The 22860-nt window shown below is 39.2% G+C and overlaps 1 protein-coding gene across 4 annotated transcripts in view; it reads left to right on the top strand.

The window, feature by feature from the left end:
* The window catches only part of SGTB (small glutamine rich tetratricopeptide repeat co-chaperone beta), a 78013-nt gene that overhangs the window by 44204 nt on the left and 10949 nt on the right, over nucleotides 1-22860 (top strand). For 3 of the 4 annotated variants that reach the window (XM_045393785.3, XM_045393787.3, XM_045393786.3), the window contains exons 6-8: nucleotides 13063-13167; nucleotides 19029-19167; nucleotides 19267-19329. In XM_045393785.3, the coding sequence (XP_045249720.1) occupies nucleotides 13063-13167; nucleotides 19029-19167; nucleotides 19267-19329 (307 nt within the window). The remainder of the gene's footprint in view (nucleotides 1-13062; nucleotides 13168-19028; nucleotides 19168-19266; nucleotides 19330-22860) is intronic. The other variant, XM_045393788.3, reaches the window with a different exon arrangement.

The raw sequence follows: 22860 nt of genomic DNA, 5'->3' as shown, positions 1-22860 counted from the left end.
AATATTCTATGGTTTGAATATATCAGTTTGCTTAGCTATTTTCCTATCTATGGCCACCTGGGCTACTTCTAGTTAAAACAATTTTTAAAAAATGTTGTCCAGATTTTATAGTTATTATTTGTGGGAGGTCGTATCCTTAAGAAGTTTAGTTGGCCTCACTAGAGAACTTCATTTTCTTCTTCACACACATAAAAATTCCTTTATTAATCATCAGTGTAGCTCTCCAAAATAGAAAATCCAAATAATTTGTAGAGAATGAATCCTCTTAGCTGTGGTTTGATGGTTAAGTTTTATTATGTATAATCAGATTAATTTATATAATGTTTTAATGTTTTAGCATATGCAGTCTTGAAATAAATACTTAAGAGTGTCATGAAATGTTGTAACCAGATACAAATATGATCACAAAATTTCTTATTTGTAGAGCACAATAAGCCATATACTTTTAGGTGTAAATATGGAAAATGTGAGCCTACAAAGTTTATTTTTGATGAGAATAGTCTTATATCCACCAGTGCTGTATTAGAAGAAATTCTTGGCAATACCTGTGCTTGCTTTTTATTTAATTTTTGTAAAACTGAAATCAATAATTATGCTTCTCCTTTGAACTTAAATCATATCTTTTTCCCTGAAAAGTGCAGTAAAAGAGCATGCTATTTAATATTAAATAATCAGAAAAGTTTCTATATTTAATATAAGTACTAAACAAAGCTTTAGGATCACTTTGGTTTTATTGAGACTCTAGTAACTATAAATATCTCAATAGCCTGTAATCTTGCCAACTATCTCTGCCATTTTTCTTTGCCAACTGGCTGCAAATTGGAAGCTCAGAATAGCCAATCTAAATCTTCATTTTAAATTCATTTTCACAATTTTATTACCAATCAAAATATTTTTTACATACTCAACTCACTAGGATGAACTAATGTTTACTTTTTATAGAACTGACTTTTTAATATGTTAGAAAATGATCATCGGGCACATTTCTTAAGCATGACTCTTTCTTTTCTAGTACTTGTCTTCTATTTTGGCCTTTTAGGATCCTATGATGCTTTAGGCTCCACTGTGATAAAAGGAAAACCTGAATCCTTCCTTGTAAACATATCATGTAGTTTTGCTTTTTGAATATACTTCTAGCACTTGACACAATGTGTAACATTTATGTAGGTTTGTCATATGTTTTATCATATGCTTATCATATTTTCTGCCTTATATGCATATTTGTTTTATTTCTTCAGGTGAACGGCGGAGATTGGCACTTGTATCTATTTGTATCCCCTATAGCACCTTATACTGTGCTTTGTAGGAGTTCAGCCAATTTTTGTACTATGAAGTGTGTAAAAGATACTGAAGCAGGCAGCCATTCACATTAACCCTTGTATACATAAAACAACAAATGATTGAGTATAGGTCTAAAACACCACCAAACTCTCCATAATATGAAATGAACAACAGTTTTGGATGTCTTCTGTCTCTACACAAACACGACGTTCTCATTTCTTTTGTACTTCAGTGCTGAGTACTTTACCCATAGTAAGCTCATGCTTCAGGGGTGGATAGATGGTTGAATGGCTTAAGGCAATAAAAGACAGGAGAGAGAGAGAGAGCATGATGGAGGGAATTTGGAAGGCCTCTCAGGTGATGGAGAACTGGAGTCAGATTTGAAGGAGTGATAGAACTTGGATAGGCAGAGGAGAGGGGAAGGCATTTCAGATTGAAGAGCTTAGTATAAAAGGCACAATCAAGAAGCATCAGGCCATTGTAATAAGAAATGCTAGTGACAGCACGTAGCCATGTGAACCCTGAGAAAGATGGGAACAGAAGCCTCATTATTTCGCATTTTGTTTCCTCCTCCTCTGTGAGCAGCATGTGGTCAGTCAATTCACTGGGATTTGAGCTTGTCGTTGAATCTCAGTTCTGCACTTACTAGCTACATGACCTTGGGCAGTCACTGTATCCTTTTAAGCCTCAGTTTCCTCACTTGTAAAATAAGGATATTATCCACTTCAAAGGGTAGTTGTGAGGAGTGATAATAGGTACAAAGTTCCCAGCATAGTCCTAGATTTGCAACATTTGTTTCTTTCAAAAACAAGATAAGGCTTCTTTAGTTGTAGGAATAGATTTTTTGCCATGATTTATTTATGCATGATGTGAGAAATGTGAAGTAGCTTGATTTTTTTCTGCCTTTCTATAAAAATAGAACATAAATCATATTCATGCTTTTGTTTCTAATAAGGCAAAGAAAGCAAGGGTGCCTGAAAACATGTGACTCTGACTGTACTATTCCACTGAAATTTCATTAGTTATGCCCTGATAACCAGACAACAGAGGCAGAGAGCACAGACCACATTGTTATTCAGTTCAGACATTGGCATGTTTCACTTCATCTTCCAGAAGATTCAAATATAGCCTGTCTTCTCTTTCTTTTCCTGGCCTCTGAGGCTCAGACGCCTCTCCTGTTCCTTTTGTGAGCTGCACAAATCTGCTTTCACCCTAACTTGCAGTTTGTGATCCAAAGCTGTTAAGATTGAAACACAGTCCCCCTCCTTCCTCACACCCACTCTTCTCTCTGAGTCTGATCCTCCCTGCTTATTTCTTATCTTATTGTCAGAATCTGAAGCCAGATTTCAGGGTGTCTTTCTGTTTCCATTTTCCATACACCTCCCAAATAGCTAATTTATTTCCTGCTCCCTTAGTCCAGGTTCTTAACTTTGGTTGAACTAGTGCAATAGGGACATGAAAATGGCATTCCATTTCTACTTGCATTCCCCACTCCTGTCTTCTGCCAAAAGGTTTTTTTCTAAGATGTGAAATTGATCATCTAATGCTTGCTTTCTGTTCAGTAGTTCCAAAATACCTACAGGATCCAATTTAAGCTCCTCAACGTGACGCATAAGATCTTTTCTAATCTAGGCTCTTTCTTTTCTCTTAACTTTATTATCTTCACTTTTCCTCCTACCCTTTTCCTCTTCTCTCTACTACCTGTGCACATGTAATACGAAACTTACTGATTTCTTAAAAATACCATGTTGGGACATCTCTCCATGCTTTGTATGTGCTTCCCCCTGTGCCTAGAATATTTCCTACCTTATCTAATTGGTCAACTGCTAGTCATCCTTCAAAACCCATTAGGCTTTGGGAGGCCGAGGTGGGTGAATCACCTGAGGTCAGGAGTTCGAGGCCAGCCTGGCCAGCATGGTGAAACCCCCGTCTCCACTAAAAATACAAAAAATTAGCTGGGTGTGGTGGTGCCTGTTTGTAATCCCAGCTACTCTAGAGGCTGAGGTAGGAGAATTGCTTGAATCTGGGAGGTGGAGGTTGCAGTGAGCCAGTGGCGCCACTGCACTCCTGCCTGAGCCACAAGAGCGAAACTCCATCTCAGAAAACAAAAGACAAAAAAACCCTGTTAGGTGTTGCTTCTTTTGGGAAGACTTTCTTAATATCTTTTTTTTCCCTCTGTCACCCAGGCTGGAGTGCAGTAGCATGATCTCAACTCACTGCACCCTCTGCCTCCCAGGTTCAAGCAGTTTTCCTGCCTCAGCCTCCTGAGTAGCTGGGACTACAGGCGCCCACCACCACGCTCGACTAATTTTTTTGTATTTTTAGTAGAAACGGGGTTTCACTATGTTGGCCAGGCTGGTCTCAGACTCCTGACCTCAGGTGATCCACCCGCCTCGGTCTCCCAAAGTGCTGGGATTACAGGTGGGAGCCACTGCATCCGGGCTTCTTAGTATCTTTTCCTCCCAACCTCCTGACCATGCCCCTATGCCCTTCCCCTCCACGTCCAGTGGAGTGGTGCTGTCCAATATGGTAGCTCCCAACCACATGTGGTGATTTCAATATAAATTAATTAAAATGTAATACAATTAAAAATTGTATTAGCAGTTCCTCAGTTGCATTAGCATATTTCAAATGCTCATTACTCACATGTGGCTAGGTGCTACTGTATTGGATAGTACAGAAACAGAACTTTTCTATTGCAGAAAGTTCTGTTAGACAGCTTGGCATAGGGTTAGCCACACCTTTCTCTGTGTTGCCTCTTCCTTTTATACTTCCAGTTTTGCATTTATTATAGTATTTGTTTATTTGCATATCTGTTTCCCTATTAGACTAGGAAAGGTTGAAGGGCAGGGAGATATTCTCTTCATCTCTGTATAGTGGTTTCGAGTTCAGTGTCTAGCATATTATAGGTATTCCACAAACATCAGCTGAGTTGGTTCAGTGAATTTTAGAAGGGAAAGTTGTCTCTACGTGATGACTTCTAATGATGAAACAGTGATATGGCAGTGTGTATGTGTGTCTATTTTCTCAAAAAACCAAATTTAAACCTATTAGTTATTGAGAGAGAATAGTATGATGAACATATCTCTCTATATGTATGTTCATCATAGAATCAATGGTAGTTAACATTTTGCCATGTTTACTTCCTCACTCTTTCCCTCCCTCCCTCCCTCCCTCCCTCCCTTCTTTCCCTCCTTCCTTCCTTCCTTCCCTTTCTCCTTCCTTCCTTTCCTTCCTTCCTTCCTTCCTTTCTTCCTTCCTTCCTTCCCTCCCTCTCTCCTTCCTTCCTTCCTTTCTTCCTTCCTTCCTTCCCTCCCTCTCTCCTTCCTTCCTTCCTTCCTTCCTTCCTCCCTTCCTTCCCTTCCTTCCTTCCCTCCCTCCTTCCCTCCCTTTCTTTTTCTCCTTTCTTCCTTCCCTCCCTCCCTCCTTCCCTCCTTCCTTCCTCCCTTCCTTCCTTTCTTCCTTCCTTCCTTCCCTCCCTCTCTCCTTCCTTCCTTCCTTCCTTCCTTCCTTCCTTCCCTCCCTCTCTCCTTCCTTCCTTCCTTCCTTCCTTCCTTCCTTCCTTCCTTCCTTCCTTCCTTCCTTCCCTCCCTCCCTCTCTCCTTCCTTCCTTCCTTCCTTCCTTCCTTCCTTCCTTCCTTCCCTTCCTTCCTTCCCTCCCTCCTTCCCTCCCTTTCTTTTTCTCCTTTCTTCCTTCCCTCCCTCCCTCCTTCCCTCCTTCCTTCCTCCCTTCCTTCCTTCCTTCCTTCCTTCCTTCCTTCCTTCCTTCCTTCTTCCACCCTTCCCTTCCCTCCCCTCCCCTGCCTTCCCTTCTCTTTCTCTCCTTCCTTCCTTCCTTCCTTCCTTCCTTCCTTCCTTCCTTCCTTCCTTCCTTCCTTCCTTCATTCCTTCTTTCCTTTTCTTTCTTTCTTTCTTTCTTTCTTTCTTTCTTTCTTTCTTTCTTTTTCTTTTCTTTCTCTCTTTCTGTCTTATCTTTCTCCTTCCTTCCTTCCTTTCTTCCTTCTCTCTCTCTCTTTCTCTCTCTCTTTTCCTTCCTTCCTTCCTTCCTTCCTTCCTTCCTTCCTTCCTTCCTTCCTTCCTTCCTTCCTTCCTTCCTTCCTCCCTCCCTCCCTCCCTCCCTCCCTCCCTCCCTCCCTCCCTCCCTCCCTCCCTCCTTCCCTTCCTGTCCCATCCCATCCTTCTCTCACTCTCTCACCCAGCCTGTAGTGCAATGGCATGATCTCAGCTCACTGCAACCTCTGCCTCCCAGGTTCAAGCAAGTCTTGTGCGTCAGTCTCCTGAGTAGCGGGGACCACAGGACACCCAGCTAATTTTTGTATTTTTAGAGTTGACAGGATTTCACTATGTTGGCCAGGCTTTCTCAAACTCCTGGCCTCAAGTGATTCACCCACCTCGGCCTCCCAAAGTGTTGGGATTACAGGCATGAGCCACTGCACCCGGCCTCTCTTTGTCTTTCTTTTGGGGTATATGGAGGGGTGTGTATATGCCTATATACAAATATATAAAATTTTCTTTCTCATCCCAAATACTTCAACTATATCTCCCAAGAACAGGGATGTACTTCATATAATTATCATACCATTTACATGTAAGAAAATTAGTATTAATACTGAAATCTTTCCATTTGTCCCCAAAATATCTTTTATAGCTATGTTTTTAATCCAGAATCCAACCCAGTTTCTTGCATTGTATTTTGTTATGCCACTTTAGTCTCTTTTAATCTAAAAAGTATCCCTGACTTTTTTGATTGATTGTTTTTCATGACATAAACATTTTTGAAGAGTTCAGGCCAATTGTCTTATAGAATGAGCCATATTCTGGATTTATGTAGTGCTTCCTCATGATTTAAATTTAAGTTAAATTTTGTTATAAAGCCTACAAAAATAATTATGTGTACCACTTATTGCATTATGTTAGGAGGCACATATTTTCAGACTGTCCCATTACTGGTGACTCTTAAGTTTGATATCTTAAGGTGATGACCATCAGATCTATTATTCCTTTTGTAATTTATAAGTAATCTGTAGGGTTTGGTGATATGAATAAAAAATTATTTCCTAACAAACTTTTATTAAATGTTTTATCATCTATTCATGATCTTTCTCCTTATCATTAATACCATATCATTAATACGTTGATAGTTGCAAAATGATGATTTTCCTAATTTTATCATTTCCTTTACATATATTTCCTCACATATTTCTATAAAGAAGAGCTTTCCTCTCTTCCTTTTTCAGCTTTCTCCCTCTTCCTCACTGCAGCTTTTTTGACTGTCATTTGAATATTCATTTGGACTCATTAATTTTTTAAAAAGTCACTATTCAATATGTTATAATGAGTTATTTTTGATTCTTAAATTATCCCACGTTTGGCTAATGAGAGCACCTTTAAACTGGTCGATGTATCCTTTTATGTAACTTCATTTTTAAAAAACACTTTCTTAGCCAGGCACACTGGCTCATCGCCTGTAATCCCAGCACTTTGAGAGGCTGAGGCCAGCGGATCACATGAGGTCAGGAGTTTGAGACCAGCCTGATCAACATGGTGAAACAACCGTCTCTACTAAAAATACAAAAAATAGCTGGGCGTGGCACTGCACTCCAGCCTGGGAGACAGAGCAAGACTATCTCAAAAACAAACAAACAAACAAACAAACAAAAAAACCAAAAACCAAAAAACCAACCACTTTCTTGCTTTCTGAGACAATAAGACATTCCAGATTTGCTTTGTACTTTCCCTGTTGTATCCCTGAGCTCAACTATTTCTCCAAGGAAGCTCTGACCTTTTCAGTGGAGGATGGTATTTAGAAACCAAGATGGAGTTGCAGGACATGATCATTGCTACTAAGGTCTTATTGCTTCTAGGTCTTTTCAGTGGACGGAGCTAGGAAACTGATTTTTTGAAAAGTTATCAGTTTATACAGATGCCTTCCATTCACATTCTAGCATCACAGAATTCTCCCTCGTATTCCTCCATTTTATATTTTTATCTTCCTTCTCCCAGGGTGAAAACCCTTCTTCCACCACCACCAGTAGCTTTACTCATTTGCTGTATCTTTCAGTATCCTTCAGTTGGTCTTATAAGCTAATATTACACCACTAGCAGGCCTGGTATGTAAACTTCAGGATTTCTTTGCAGTTTTTCTTTTGTCTTTGAATGCATCTCAGTAATCATATATACTCAGAATACTGTGCTCAAAAATGATTTGAATTGTTTTTGATATGCAATTAGGATCAATTGTTTCTGTTTTATTTAGTTTGAAGGTTTGCTTTTTCATCTTTTTGAAGTCTTACTCCCATTTCTATCCCATCTACCCCATTCTCACCCATCCCCAATAGGATGAGAGGGAGACTTCTAATGTAGGTTTAACTTCTGAACCTTGTAAGTTTTTTACATAAAATTAAATTTGAAAGGGTGATTAGTAAAAATAATGCCTCTCTCTATCCTTAATGATCTGATTTGCCTTGTGTTTAATATTTAATATTAAATTAATATTGATATTTAATATTAATGTTCTACATCAGCTTTCTTTTTTGTTGTTTCAGTTCTCCTGTTTGTCTTTTTCTGTCCTTTTAACTTCAACCTGTGTATGATTATGTTTTAAGTGATATATTTTGTATCCAAGTTGAGAATCTGAGTTTTGTCTGATAAATTTGAATTGTTTTCTGCTACCTTTTTTTTGCGGGGTGGGGAGGACAGACTCTTGCTTTGTCACTCAGGCTAAAGTACAATGGCATAAACATGGCTCACTGCAGCCTCAACCTCCTGGGCTCAAGTGATCCTCCTGTCTCAGTCTCCCGAGTAGCTGAGACTACAGGTGTACACTACTACAACTGGGTAATTTTTAAATTTTTCGTAGACACAGGGTCTGACTGTGTTGTCCAAGGTGGTCTCAAACTCCTGGACTCAGGTTATCCTCTTGGCCTTGGCCTCCCACAGTGTTGGGATGACAGGCATGAGCCACTGCACCCGGCTCTTTTTAAGCATCCTCTTTCTTGGCTGCTTCTTTCCTCCCCTACTTCCCTCCCTTCTATTGTTTTGATTTTTTTTCTTTCTTTCTAATTATTTGAAAGTTACACATCCTATAGCTCTTCTTCTAATGGTTATTCTTGTCCTGCTGTTACTTTGTAGTGAGTATTAAGTCGGAGAAACTCATACACTTTTTCACATGAACTACCAAAACTGGTTTGTTGAACTCTATACTTTCACGTCTTAATTTTTTTAAACTGAAGCAAAGGACTATGTGTTTATTTTTAAATAAATATTAACATTTTTATAATTAGTCTGAGAAGTAAGGGCCTCAGTCATGCTATATGAAGAAAGATTGACAGAAAACTAGACCTAGAAAACGAGCCCTAAAACCACATTTTCTCTGTAGTCTTCCAGACTTCTCCTCACCCTCCATGGCCCCACTAGAATCTAAGTGCTATTAAGGACAGGAATATTATTTTGCTTATTGCTGTATCCATTATTCTTAGAAAAGTGTGCATTCTCTGGCCCTCAATAGATATATTAGTTGAATGAATTAAGTAGAAATATTTAGAGAAGAACAAATGGAGTAGTGTAGCTTTACTCCCTCGCTGTATCTTTCAGTATCCTTCAGTTGGTATTATAAACCAATATAATTGGTTTATATCCTTCAGTTGGTATTATAAACCAATTATATTGGTTTATAATTATGAGGGCAGGAGACATTATGGAAACTTTGAGTTGAAAGATTTGCATATCAAACAATAATCATACTTGTGTTGTATTGTTCCTGGTCATTTTAGAAGAGTTTTTTTGGTAGATATGATATAGCAAGTGTTAACAGATCACATAAATGGTCCTTGATTGCTCTGAGATTCTGTGCAAAGTAGATGGAATAGTTGTCATCCTTAATTTACAGTCAGATTTAGGTACACAGATAAGTGTTTTTACTTTAGATTTGCTAGATAATCTTAATATATGGTAATATGTGTACCTGTAGAATGACTAGTATTTTGGGAAGGCATGAATATGCATTTATTAAAGATAAATTTTAACTAAACAAAGAAATACAATTAAAAGGCTGGGCATGGTGGCTCACGCCTGTAATCCCAGCACTTTGGGAGGCCGAGGCAGGCGGATCACAAGGTCAGGAGATCGAAACCATCCTGGCTAACATGTTGGAACCCCACCTCTACTAAAAATACAAAAAACTAGCTGGGCATGGTGGTGGGCACCTGTAATCCTAGCTACTCGGGAGGCTGAGGCAGGAGAATGGTGTGAACCCGAGAGGCGGAGCTTGCAGTGAGCCGAGATTTCGCCACTGCACTCCAGCCTGGGCAACAGAGCAAGACTCCGCCTCAAAAAAAAAAAAAAGAAAAGAAAAGAAATACAATTAAAAATAGTTAACATTAAATCCTGAATCTAGCCATATATTAACCACTTAAAATACAATCCATATGGTATTATTGTTCTCTTTAAAAACTTTTGCTATGTAACATTACAGATGCTCAGAATATGCTAAGTCCTATGTATTATGTATAGAGGAGTCGTTTTCTGATTATATTTTAAAAATTGCTAATCAGATATCTAAAGGCAAGTATTGCCTTTCACTTTCCTGAAGGTGTTTAGCAAGTGTTTAGGAACAGATTTGTTGTTTTTTCAAAACCACGTAGTTCTTTCTCTGAATTCCCTTTTCAAAACTTTCTCTTTCCATCCTCCCATGAGCCCTTTTACCCTTCTTGCATGTTTCTGTGCATATGTGCAGACACATACACTGATTAGAAAGTGCGACTCTTGACAGAAAAGAGATGAGATTGAGGCATTCTATAAAACCACCGTTCGCAGATGTCCAGAATCAGATATCAGTGATAGATCAAACACTAGGCCTGTGAATTTGCAGATAGTATTGCCTTGCCTATGGGGTTAGATATAAGACCTGGACTTAGTATATATCTCATGCTCCGTTTCTGGACAAGTTTTTCTTTCTTCCGGTGGCTCTGCTTATTATATATAATAAAATTATTTTTAAAATCTGTCTCAAAGCTTAGTCCGTTAACTCCTTTTCTCTCAATAAATGTTAATTCTTAGATGAAATTTGGTTTAGCCATTTTGTAATCCCAGATTCAACTTCCTGGCCTGGCACGGTGGCTCACGCCTGTAATCGCAGCACTTGGGGAGGCCGAGGTGCGCGGATCACTTGAGGTCAGGAGTTCAAGATCAGCCTGGCCAACAGGGCGAAACCCTGTCTCTACTAAAAATACAAAAATTAGCAGGGCATGGTGGCACACACCTGTAATCTCAGCTACTTGGGGGTTTGAGGTAGGAGAATCGCTTGAACCTGAGAGATAGAGGTTGCAGTGAGCCGAGATTGTGCCACTGCCCTCCAGCCTGGGCGACAAAGCAAGACTCTGTCTCAAAAAAACAAACACAACAACAATAATAAAAAACCTCCTGAGTTGGTAGGATTCCATTGTCATTCAGTTAATTGCTTGCATTACTTCACTCTCTGAAATGTTCTCCTTCAAGCAACCGGGCAGAATAGACAAGAACATTTGAGGCCTCTGAGGGACCTTCCTGGCTTTATGGATTAAAATCACGTGTGGACAAGAGCTTTCTATAGTGGTAGAGAAAGGAGCTTGCTCTGAGGCAATGTCTCATTCCTATTGTTACTGTGACACAAAGTTTTGTCTTGAAAGTACTGTGGCTTAGAAGGCCAAATTGGGCATAAATACGAGTTTTCTTGAAATCTCCTTTTTGGGAGTATGTATCTATGTGTCACCCATGGAAGTATATAAACTTTGCAAGGTTGGTCTCTTAACATTTTCTCTGAGTTAAGCTACTCTAAAAGAAAGATCTGTACTAGTCTGGAAGGTTGTGCTCCGTACACAGTGTAACTTTAATGAATGCGTATTGACCTGGAATCCTTACATTGGATGGGAAAAAGTCAGTGATCCATACTCACATGTTGTTAATCTGCTTTGTGGAAGCTAGGCTATGATGGGAATTTCTCAGCATCTCCCTGTTAATCAGAACTAAACTCCTATTTTTTCTCCTTTTCTTCCCACTAAATGTGCTTAATTAGAACTAAACTTCTATTTCTTCTCCTTTTCTTCTCACTAAACGTGCTTAATTTTAGTGAAATTTTAGTAGGTTTATATTCCCAGGTTCAACTTCCAGAATTGGCAGTATTTTTTTTTAGCTTCTTCTATCCAGGGTTGGTTTTACATAACACATTCTGTTCGTCGATACCTAGCAAATAATTGATTTATTACTATGTACAGCTAGTATTTGTAGAGTATAATAATAAGCTAGATGTGATATAAAAGTAGTATTAGATAACCCTAATCTATAGTTTGATTGATAGGAGGAGATTAGAACATACTTAAGAATATTGAGGATCAGCAAGGATCCTCACTGATACTTGGAGATAGGTGGTGTTCTAATCAGCTTTATTGTTTTCATGTGTGCTTATTCGATTCCAGCTAGGTCCTTGAAAGATGTGACCTTTGACTAATTTCAAGGAAGAGAGATGGTTTACTGGGTGGTTAAACAAAAAGATTGTTTTTAAGGACAATTAAAACAACTAACATGGGGCCGGGTGCGGTGACTAACGCCTGTAATCCTAGCTCTTAGGGAGGCAGAGGCGGGAGGATAGCTTGAGCCCAGGGGTTCAAGACCTGCCTGGGCAGGATAACAAGACTCTGTTCTCCACAAAAAGGAAAAAAACAAAACAAAACAAAAGAAAAAAACAAATATGGGTAAAGAAAGAAGAATAGAGGCAGCAAAAACAAGAGTAGTGCTTCTGACATTGCAATGGGAGAGGAACATGAGGTCAGAGACCTTGGGTTAGCATGAGACTTTTGTCTGTAGACTGAAGAACATGAAGGAGCCTCAGTTCATTTCTGGACTTGCAAGCAAAATTTTCAGAAAGTGCCTCTTTACCTTAATTAATAGAAAGGGTACCAGGTCTTGGAGTTACAGTGGTAGAGGCAGAGGTGCTGTGCAGCATAGCATTCTCCTTTGTAGTTGTGAGAAATCGAAGAAGTGGTCACCACACCTTGGCCCTCCTTGGTCCAAGAAACTTCTATTTCTTGGTTTCTGGCACCCCACTTTGACTTCTGAGCATCCATCTTAGTGCTTCTCTTCTCCTTTCCTGTTTCTCCTCTGAGCTGTTTCTTCCTATTTGGAAACGTTATTGAGGAGAGGTCACAATTGTAGGGATTTTGATCTAGGCAAGTGTTCTTTTTCCAAAGTTGGCTCTTCAACCTTTTGATGAGGGACAAGATCATGAGAACTTCTAGGAGACTGAAAGAAATAAAATCTAGTTGGCCTTAGAAATGAATGAATGAGAGAAAGTGCCAGGGGACTGGGATATCTCTTTTACTTGTACTTTAACCCTACTGTTAAAGTCATAATAGCACAACCCTCTGTGTAGCCATTCACAGCAATCACTCACTCTTTGTGCCTCCATAGTAGCCCAGATGTCCTAGCTTTTTCACTTTTCTGTTTGGACAAACTAGAAAGGGTATAAATGGGTAGACCAGTTGTATGACTTGCATATTTGTCCTTTCTATAGCAAAGCAAACAGTGAAAGGCAGCCTGCATACTATTTTCTGCACAGAAGTTTCTGAGCTTTTTGTTTTGTTTTGTTTTCATTTTATTACATAATTATCTTAGACAGTTTGACTTAGAAATTTAGTGGGAATGATCTACAAATTGGAACAAGAAAAAGGTAGTGTTATTAGTACCTGAAAAATCTAAATTAGTGCCTTGGAAACTGCCTTTAATAAAATTCTCTTTTCTTTCTCTTAGGGCTGCTGCTCAGAGCAAATTAGGTCACTATACAGATGCGATAAAGGATTGTGAAAAAGCAATAGCAATTGATTCAAAGTACAGTAAGGCCTATGGGAGAATGGGGTAAGTTCTGGGAGAATGTTCCAAGTAGTACCATGTAGCATCAGTTATGCTGTCCTTAATGGCTTGGTTTTGAATTTCCTGCTTAATATTGTACCCTCTGAACTAAGAAGAAGATAAATAAAACATAAGGGAGGAAATGACTACAATTTCTGTGACTTGGAAGTGAGATGATTGATGACTGATTTGATTGTTGGAGAAAAATTATATAATCGTACTTAGTCGACTAATTTCATGTCCATGACCACAAATCTCAGATGAGCACTCAATATTGCAGACAATTCTATTCTATTTCCTTCTATAGTCACCTTTCCACTCTCTGATGTGACTCTTTCATACCTCTTCCTCTCCCTTCAAATTTCCACTACTCCCTCTATGATGACTCTCAACTGACACAATTGCCTTACACTTAATTGAGAAGAAAATGATTTGAAGAAAAACAACTCATTTTCCTCCTTGCAAATCCATCAGTCTACCTACATTTATATCTACACAGAATGCCTTTTTTTCATGTTAAAATGGAAGCATTCTGGCTGAGCGTGGTGACTCATGCCTATAATCCCAGCACTTTGGAAGGCCAAGGCAGGCAGATCACCTGAGGTCAGGAGTTCAAGACCAGCCTGGCCAACATGGTGAAACCCCGTCTCTACTAAAAATGCAAAAATTAGCCAGGCATGGTGGTGAGCACCTGCAGTCCCAGCTATTGGGGAGGCTGAGGCAGGAGAATCGCTTGAACCTGGGAGGCAGAGGTTGCAGCGAGCTGAGATAGAGCCACTGCATTCCAGTCTGGGTGACAGATTGAGACTCTGTCTCAAAAAAAAAAAAAAAAAAAAAAGGCGCATTCTTACTTAAGACCATTGCCTCCACTCTTGCTTTAAGATCTCATCCCCTTGTACCTTCTCCACAACTTTGCAACTATTACAACCCCCTTCATTTTCTACAACATTAGTTCTTCCATCTCTAATAGATGATAATGCCTGGCATGTGATAAGTTTGTAAAAAATCATTCACTGAGCCAGGTGCAGTGGCTCACACCTGTAATCCCAGCACTTTGGGAGGCCAAGGTAGGAGAAATGCTTGAACCCCATCTCTATAAAATACAAAAATTATCCAGGAGTGGTGGTGTACACCTGTAGTCCCAGCTACTTGGGAGGCTGAGGTGGGAGGATTACTTGAGTCTGGGAAGTCGGGGCTGCAGTGAGCTGTGATCATGTCACTGCATTCCAGCCTGGGTGACAGAGTGAGACCCTGTCTCAAAAAAAAAAGAAAAAAAATCATTAGTTGGACCCATCCCTTTGCCCAGTGTTCCCCTCCAGCCACCATCCCACTTCTCAATTCCTCGTTCTATGACCCTGATGGTTATCTGTACTTGCTGTTTTATCTTTGTCATCTCTTATTCCCTCTCCAGCTCACTCCAGTAGGGCTTCTGTTCTCTGTCACTATGGTGCTTAATTTTATTTGTCAGCTTGATTGGGCAAAGATGCCCAGATAGCTGGTAAAATATTATTTCTGGGTGTGTCTGTGAATGTGTTTCCAGAAGAGATTAGCATTTTTTTCTTTTTTTTTTTTGAAATGGAGTCTCACTCTGTCACCCAGGCTGGAGTGCAGTGGTGCAGTCCTGGCTCACTGCAACCTCCACCTCCCGGGTTCAAGCGATCTCCTACCTTCCGAGTAGCTGGGACTACAGGTGTGAGCCACCATGCCCCGCTAATTTTTGTATGAGATTAGCATTTGAATCGGTAGACTGAGTAAAGAAGATCACCTACACCAACATGGGTAAGCATCAGCCATTCCTTTGAGTGCCCAAATAGAACAAAAAAATAGAGGAAGGGCAAATTTGCTGTCTCTGCTTGAGCTGGAGCATCCATCTTCTCCTGCTCTTGGACCTCAGCATTCCTCATTCTTAAGCCGTTGGACTTGGACCCGACTTACACTATCAGTTGTCCTGGTTCTGAAGTCTTTGGGTTTGGACTGGAATTATATCACTAATTTTACTGGGTCTCCAGCTTGCAGACAGCAGATGGTAGGACTTCCCAACCTCCATAACTGTGTGAGCCAGTCCATCACAAGAAATCTCTTCATATTTCTATGTGTGTGTGTATATATATATATACACACACACACACTATTGGTTCCCTTTCTCTTGAGAACCCTGAGTAATACAATCAGTCTACTGAGATAACTCTATTCAAGGTTGCCAGTTGTCTTTATTTTGCCTAGGCCAGTGTTCAGCTCTGTATCCTCACCATACACCGTCTTTTAGTATTTGGTGCAGTTAACTTATTCATTTATTTTTTCATAAGCCAACTTATTCATTTATTTATTGATTTATTTATTTAGAGATGGAGTTTCGCTCTTGTTGTCCAGGGTGGAGTGCAGTGGTGCAATCTTGGCTCACTGCAACCTCCTCCTCTTGGGTTCAAGTGATTCTTCTGCCTCAGCCTCCTGAATATCTGGGATTATAGGCGCCCACCACCACACCTGGCTAGTTTTTGTATTTTTAGTAGAGATGGGGTTTCACCATGTTGGCCAGGATGGTCACGAACTCCTGACCTCAGGTGATCCACCCACGTCTGCCTCCCAAAGTGCTGGGATTACAGGCGTGAGCCACCATGCCCGGCTGCTATTAACTTATTGTCAAAATACATTACTCTCTAGGATCCTGATGGCACACTTGCCCTGTTTCCCCTTCCACATTACTGGATGCTCTTTTCCAGCCTCCCTTGCTTGTTCTTCCTCTCTACCATCTCTAAACAATGCTGTATTTTAGGGTTGCATCCTCTGCTGCTGCTGTTTCTCTGTCTATTCTCTCTGCTCAGCTTATCCTGCTCTATGCTTTTAAAATTCATATACAGTTGATACTCATTATTTGCAGATTCTGTATTTATGAATTTGCCTACTTGCTAATTGATTTGTAATCTCCAAATCAATATTTACACTGCTTCTGTGGTCATTCATGGCATGCACAATTAGTGAAAGTGTGTCTTCTGATGTTCCCGATCTCAGCTGAGGGTGAATAAGGTGCTGCTCTACCTTTTTGTTTCAACTCTCATGCTGAAATAGTCTATTTAGTGCTACGTTTTTGGTTTTTTTTTTGTGCCTTTTATTTGTGATTTAGCTGTTTACAGTGGCCCCCAAGTATAGCCTGAAGTGTTATCTAGTGTTCCTAAGTGCAAGAGGATTGTAATGTGCCTTATGGAGAAAATACGTTTATGAGACAAGCTTCATTCAGGCATGAGTTAGTGCCATTGGCTATGAGTTCAATGCTAATGAATAAAAAATATACATTAAATAAAGTTTCTTTAATCAGAAACACACATAAAAGCAAGATTATATATTGATCAGTTGATGAAAATATGACTATTTACATATTTGCAGGAACCTAACTCTGTATTTTCCCTAGGAACAATTGTTCAGTTATTTGCTAATTCATTGTTCATGGTGACTTTATAGAACAGGACTACTGTGAATAAGAATCAACTATATATATTATTGAATCTAAGTTATATTGTTTGAACTCCATACTCATATGTTCAACTACTTTTCAACTCTCTGATTGGATGCTTAATAGGTATTTTAAACTTAACATGTCCCAGACAGAACTCATGTTCCCTTCCAAAATCTTTCCAATCACAATACATTGTACAATTATTTATCTCTCCCATGCACAAGTCAAAAGCCTGAGTCATCCTTCATTGTTATTACACCTGACATAAGTACTGATACTCTATCAGCAAGTCCTGTCAATTTTAGTTTCCATATATATCTTGAATCCAAGTGTTGATCACTATCTTGCATATAGCCCTAGTCCAAACTACATCTCTTACCTAAGCTACTGCAATAGCTTCCTAACTGATCTCTCTGCCTCCTTTCTACACTTCTGCCCATGTAGATCCTCTACGTAGAAGCCAGAGTGAGCTTTCAAAAGCACAAATTATATCACGTGACTCCATTGCAACCAGAATAAAGTTCAAACTCCAAGCAATGGACCTGTATCATCTGGCACCCAACTGTTCTCTGACATCATCTCTCTGTGCTTTGTTTTCTGTGTTCCCTCCTCATCAGCCCTTGTCCTGTACCTTAAGAATACCAAGCTTGCATCTTTCTCAGGACCTTTCTGTTTACTGCTGTTTCCACTATAATGCTCCTCCCATATTTTCATGACTACTTTCTTTACATCCCTGAGATCTTTCCAATGTGGCTACTTTTTGAGCAGCTCTCCTATTCATTCTCTTCAATATTGCCCTTTTTATTTTCTTGCTTGTTGCCTGGTTGCCTGTCTTCCCCAGGTAGAATGAAATTTTCTTAAAGTCAGGAAACTTTATCTTTTTTTTTTTTTTTGAGATAGAGTTTCACTCTTGTTTTCCAGGCTGGAGTGCAATGGTGCAATCTTGGCTCAGAGCAACATCCACCTCCTGGGTTCAAGCAATTCTGCTGCCTCAGTCTCCCAAGAAGCTGGGATTACAGGCATGTGCCACCATGCCTGGCTAATTTTTTGTATTTAGTAGAGACAGGGTTTCACCATGTTTGTCAGGCCTGTCTCAAACTCCTGACCTTAAGTGATCCACCTGCCTCAGTTTCCCAAAGTGCTGGGATTATAGGCATGAGCCGCTATGCCTGGGCTAGGAACTTTATCTTTTTCATTGTGGAATCCTTGGTATCTTTAGACACTTTTTTTTTTTTTTTTGAGACAGAGTCTCAGTCTGTCACCCAGGTTGGAATGCAATGGCTCTAAATTGGCCCACTGCAACCTCCACCTCCTGGGTTCAAGCAATTCTCTTGCCTCAGCCTCCCTAGTAGCTGGGATTACAGGCATCTGCCACCATGCCTGGCTAATTTTTGTAGTTTTAGTAGAGACAGGGTTTCACCATATTGGCCAGGCTGGTCTCAAACTCCTGACCTCAAGTGATCCACCCACCTTGGCTTCCCAAAGTGCTGCTGGGATTAGAGACATGGGCCACTGCGCATAGCCAGGATCCTCTGTATCTTTAGATATTATTTTAATAATATTCTTATATATCATAGAGTTTCAATAAATAGTTACTGACTTTTGATTAACTGGGGACTCTGATAAAGTATCATACATGGTTGACTGGTAGAAAATGAATTAGGTTCCGATAAAGAGAAAAAGAGAAAAGAAAATAGTAATTTGTTTAAAACAAACCTATAACAAACAGAAACCCCTAATACCATCTCACCATATATACAGTTATTGTTTAGTTCTGTAATAATTTTTCAATAAGTGAATTATAACTAGGTAAATATGAACATTAAAATTTAATAACTCTTTGACTTGTGCCTGGTATAATTTGTCATTTGAGTTGTAAAGGATGCTAATTTTACCTACCTCTTTTGATCAGGAATAGTTATCTGATAACTACAGCCTGTTTTCCTAATGGCAAATTGATATGTATTGTTGCTCTGTTAGGAAGAAGAAAGCATGTGGGCTATTTTGAAGCACAAATACAGTTTAGAGTCCTTAAAAATGGTGTTAGCATCATGGATTTTTGTGACCACAGGATTGTCAGCTCACATCTTTTGGAACTTACTCTAGGCATTTATAAAGCAAATTATTTTACATATTAGGCTTAAAAAATGCTAGAATAAGTAAGATAATCTCTAGCATTAAATTCACGATCTATAGGACAACCAGGTTGTCAGCAAGCAGAATGGCGAGAGTTCAAATGTATAGAATCTTAAGTTGGAGGGAATTTTACTCCTGTGAGCCATAGTACAGTGAATAAATTAAGTGTAATCTGGATTAGAATTGAATACCAAGAAAGACAGACGTTTGACGATGTTTGTGATTTCCTGATGTTCTTTAATCATGTATCTCATATTCTTGTACTCTGTATTCCCTTCAGGCTGGCCCTCACTGCCATGAATAAATTTGAAGAAGCAGTTACAAGTTATCAAAAGGCATTAGATCTTGACCCTGAAAATGATTCCTATAAGTCAAATCTGAAAATAGCAGAACAGAAGTTAAGAGAGGTATCCAGTCCTGTAAGTTGTTAATGCCAAATGAGTGAAGTATTTTCTGTCACTCACAAGTTATTGTAATTGTAGTTGTTGGACTGATTCTCAGATATAATTGTTTTACAGACAGGAACTGGACTGAGCTTTGACATGGCTAGCTTGATAAACAATCCAGCCTTCATTAGTATGGTAAGTATACTTTCTTTTCTGCCTCTACTGGCCTTGTTTTCCTTAGAGCTATGTAGCTATGCAATTTTTTTTTTAGAAACAAGTAAGTGAGATTTTGTGGTTGTAGTTGTAGTGGAGTGTTGATATAAGGCTATAGCAGGGTTTTTTTTTTTAAATTTCCAACTTTTATTTCAAAGTGCAGGGGTACTTGTGTGGGATGTGCAAGTTTGTTACATAGGTAAAATGTGTGCCGTGGTAGTTTGCTGCACAGATCCTTCCATTACCCAGGTAGTAAGCCCAGCATCCATTAGCTATTCTTCCTGGTCCTTTCTCTCCTCCCATCCCCTGCCCTCCAACAGGCCCAGTGTGTGTTGTTCCCTTACGTGTGTCATTGTGTTCTCATCATTTGGCTCCCACTTGTAAGTGAGAACATGTGTTATTTGGTTTTCTTTTCCTGTGTTACTTTGTGAAGTAAAATGGTAAAATGGCCTCCAGCTCCATCCATGTCCCTGCGAGAGACGTGATCTTGTTTCTTGTTATGGCTGCATAGTATTCCATGGTGTGTATGTACCGCATTGCCTTTATCCAGTCTATCATTGATGGGCATTTGGGTTGATTCCATGTCTTTGCTATTGTGAATAGTGCTGCAGTGAACATACGTATGCATGTGTATTTGTTCTGTTAGAATGATTTCTGTTCCTTCGGGTGTATACCCAGTAATGGGATTGCTGGGTCGAATGGTATTTCTGCTTCTAGGTCTTTGAGGAATCACCACACTGTCTTCCACAATGGTTGAACTAATTTACATTTCCACCAACAGTATTAAAGCATTCCTTTTTCTCCACAACTTCACCAGCATCTGTTTTTGTTGTTGTTGTTGTTGTTGTTTGTTTTTTTTTGAGACGGAGTTTCACTCTCATCACCCAGTCTGGAGTACAATGGTGGGATCTTGGCTCACTGCAGCCTCCACCTCCTACGTTCAAGCAAATCTCCTGCCTCAGCCTCCTGAGTAGCTGGGATTATAGGTACCCACAACCACACCTGGCTAATTCTTGTATTTTCAGTAGAGATGGAGTTTCACCATGTTGACCAGGCTGGTCAAACTCCTGACCTCCGGTGATCCGCCCACCTCAGCCTCCCCAAGTGCTGGGATTACAGGCAGGAGCCACCACACCTGGCCTATTTTTGAGTTTTTAATAGTAGTTGTTCTGACTTGTGTGGGATGGTATCTCATTGTGGTTTTGATTTGCATTTCTCTAATGATCAATGATGTTGAGCTGTTTTTTCATGTTTATTGGCCACATATATGTCTTATTTTGAGAAGTGTCTGTTCATTTCCTTTGCCCACTTTATAATGGGGTTGTTTGTTTTTTTCTTGTAAATTTGTTTGTTTATAGATACAGTATATTAGACCTTTGTCAGATAGATAGATTGCAAAAGTGTTCTCCCATTCTGTAGATTGTCTGTTTACTGTGTTGATTGTTTCTTTTGGTGTGGAAAAGAAACTCTTTAGTTTAATTAGATCCCATTTGTCAATTTTTTCTTTTGTTGCAATTGCTTCTGGCATCTTCATCATGAAATCTTTGCCTGTGCCTATGTCCTGAATGATATTGCCTAGGTTTATAGAGTTTTTATAATTTTTGGGTTGTACATTTAAGTCTTGAATCCATATTGAGTTGATTTTTGTATATATATAGTATAGCAAAGGGGTCCAGTTTCAATTTTCTCCATTTGGCTAGCCAGTTCTCTCGGCACCACTTATTTAATAGGGAATCCTTTCCCCATTGCTTTTGCCAGGTTTGTCAAAGATCAGATGGTTGTGGGTGTGCAGTCTTATTTTTGGGTTCTCTGTTCTGTTCCACTGGTCTGTGTGTCTGTTCTTGTACCAGTACCACACTGTTTTGGTTATTGTAGCCCTGTAATATAGTTTGAAATTGGGTAGCGTGATGCCTCAGCTTTGTTCTTTTCGCTTAGGATTGCCTTGGCTCTTTGGGCTCTTTTTTGCTTCCATATGAATTTTAAAATAGTTTTTTCTAATTCTGTGAAGAATGTTAAGGGTAGTTTTATGGGAATAGCATTGAGTCTGTAAATTACTTTGGGCAATATGGCCATTTTCATGATATTGATTCTTCTTATCCATGAGCATGGAATGTTTTTCCAGTTGTTTCTGTCCTCTCTTATTTCCTTGAGCAGCGGTTTGTAGTTCTCCTTGAAGAGTTCCTTCACTTCGCCTGTTAGCTGTATTCCTAGGTATCTTATTCTTTTTGTGGCAATTGTGAATGGGAGTTCATTTGTGATTTGACTTTTGACTTACCTGTTGGTATGTAGGAATGCTAGCGATTTTTGCACATTAATTTTGTATCCTAAGACTGTGCTGAAGTTGCTTATCAGCTTAAGAAACTTCTCCACTGAGACAATAGGGTTTTCTAGATAAAGGATCATGTCATCTGCATATAGGGATAGTTTGCCTTCCTCTCTTCCTATTTGAATACCCTTTATTTCTTTATCATGCTTGATTTCCCTGCCCAAAACTTCCAATACTATTAATATGTTGAATAGGAATGGTGAGAGAGGATATTCTCGTCTTGTGCTGGTTTCCAAGGGGAACACTTTCAGCTTTTGCTCATTCAGTATGATATTGTCATATATGGCTTTTATTATTTTGAGGTGTGTTCCTTTGATATCTAGTTTATTGAGAATTTTTTACATGAAAGGATGTTGAATTTTATTGAAGGCCTTTTCTGCGTCTATTGAGATAATCATGGGGTTTTTGTCTTTAGTTCTGTTTATGAGATGAATCACATTTATTGATTTGCATATGTAGAAATAGCCTTGCATCTTGGGGATGAAGCCTCCTTGATTGTGGTGGATAAGCTTTTTGATATGCTGCTTGGATTTGTTTTGCCAGTATTTTGCTGAGGATTTTTGTATCAATGTTCATCAAGGATACTGGCCTGAAGTTTTCTTTTTTGTTGTTATATCTCTGCCAGGTTTTGGTATCAGGTTGATGTTGGCCTCATAGAATGAGTTAGGGAGGAGATCCTCCTTTTCAATTTTTTAGAATAGTTTCTGTAGGAATGGTACCAGCTCTTAAATTGTAGAATTTAGCTGTGAATTCATCTGGTCGTGGACTTTTTTTTTTTTTTTTGGGTTGGTAGGCTATTTATTAGTGCCTTAATTTCAGAACTCATTATTGGTTTGTTCAGGGATTCAGTTTCTTCCTGGTTCAGTCTTGGGAGGGTGTATGTGTCCAGGAATTTATGAAGTTCTTCTAGAAATTGATTAGTAAAATTTCTAGTTTATGTGCATAGAACTGTTTATAGTATTCTTTGATGGTTGTTTGTGTTTCTGTGGGGTCAGTGGTAATATCCACCTTACCATTTTTTATTGTGTTTGTTTGAATCTTCTCTCTTTTCTTTTCATTAGTATAGCTAGCTATAGTTTATTAATTTTTTCAAAAAACTAGCTTCTGGATTCATTGATTTTTTTTTTTTGAAGGGTTTTTTGTGTTTCTCTCTCCTTCAGTTCAGCTCTGATCTTGGTTATTTCTTG

Source organism: Macaca fascicularis, chromosome 6 (assembly GCF_037993035.2).
Source record: "Macaca fascicularis isolate 582-1 chromosome 6, T2T-MFA8v1.1".
Lineage (NCBI taxonomy): Eukaryota > Metazoa > Chordata > Mammalia > Primates > Cercopithecidae > Macaca > Macaca fascicularis.
Note: the sequence above shows the minus strand (reverse complement) of the source record. Positions and strands in the feature narration are given on the sequence as shown.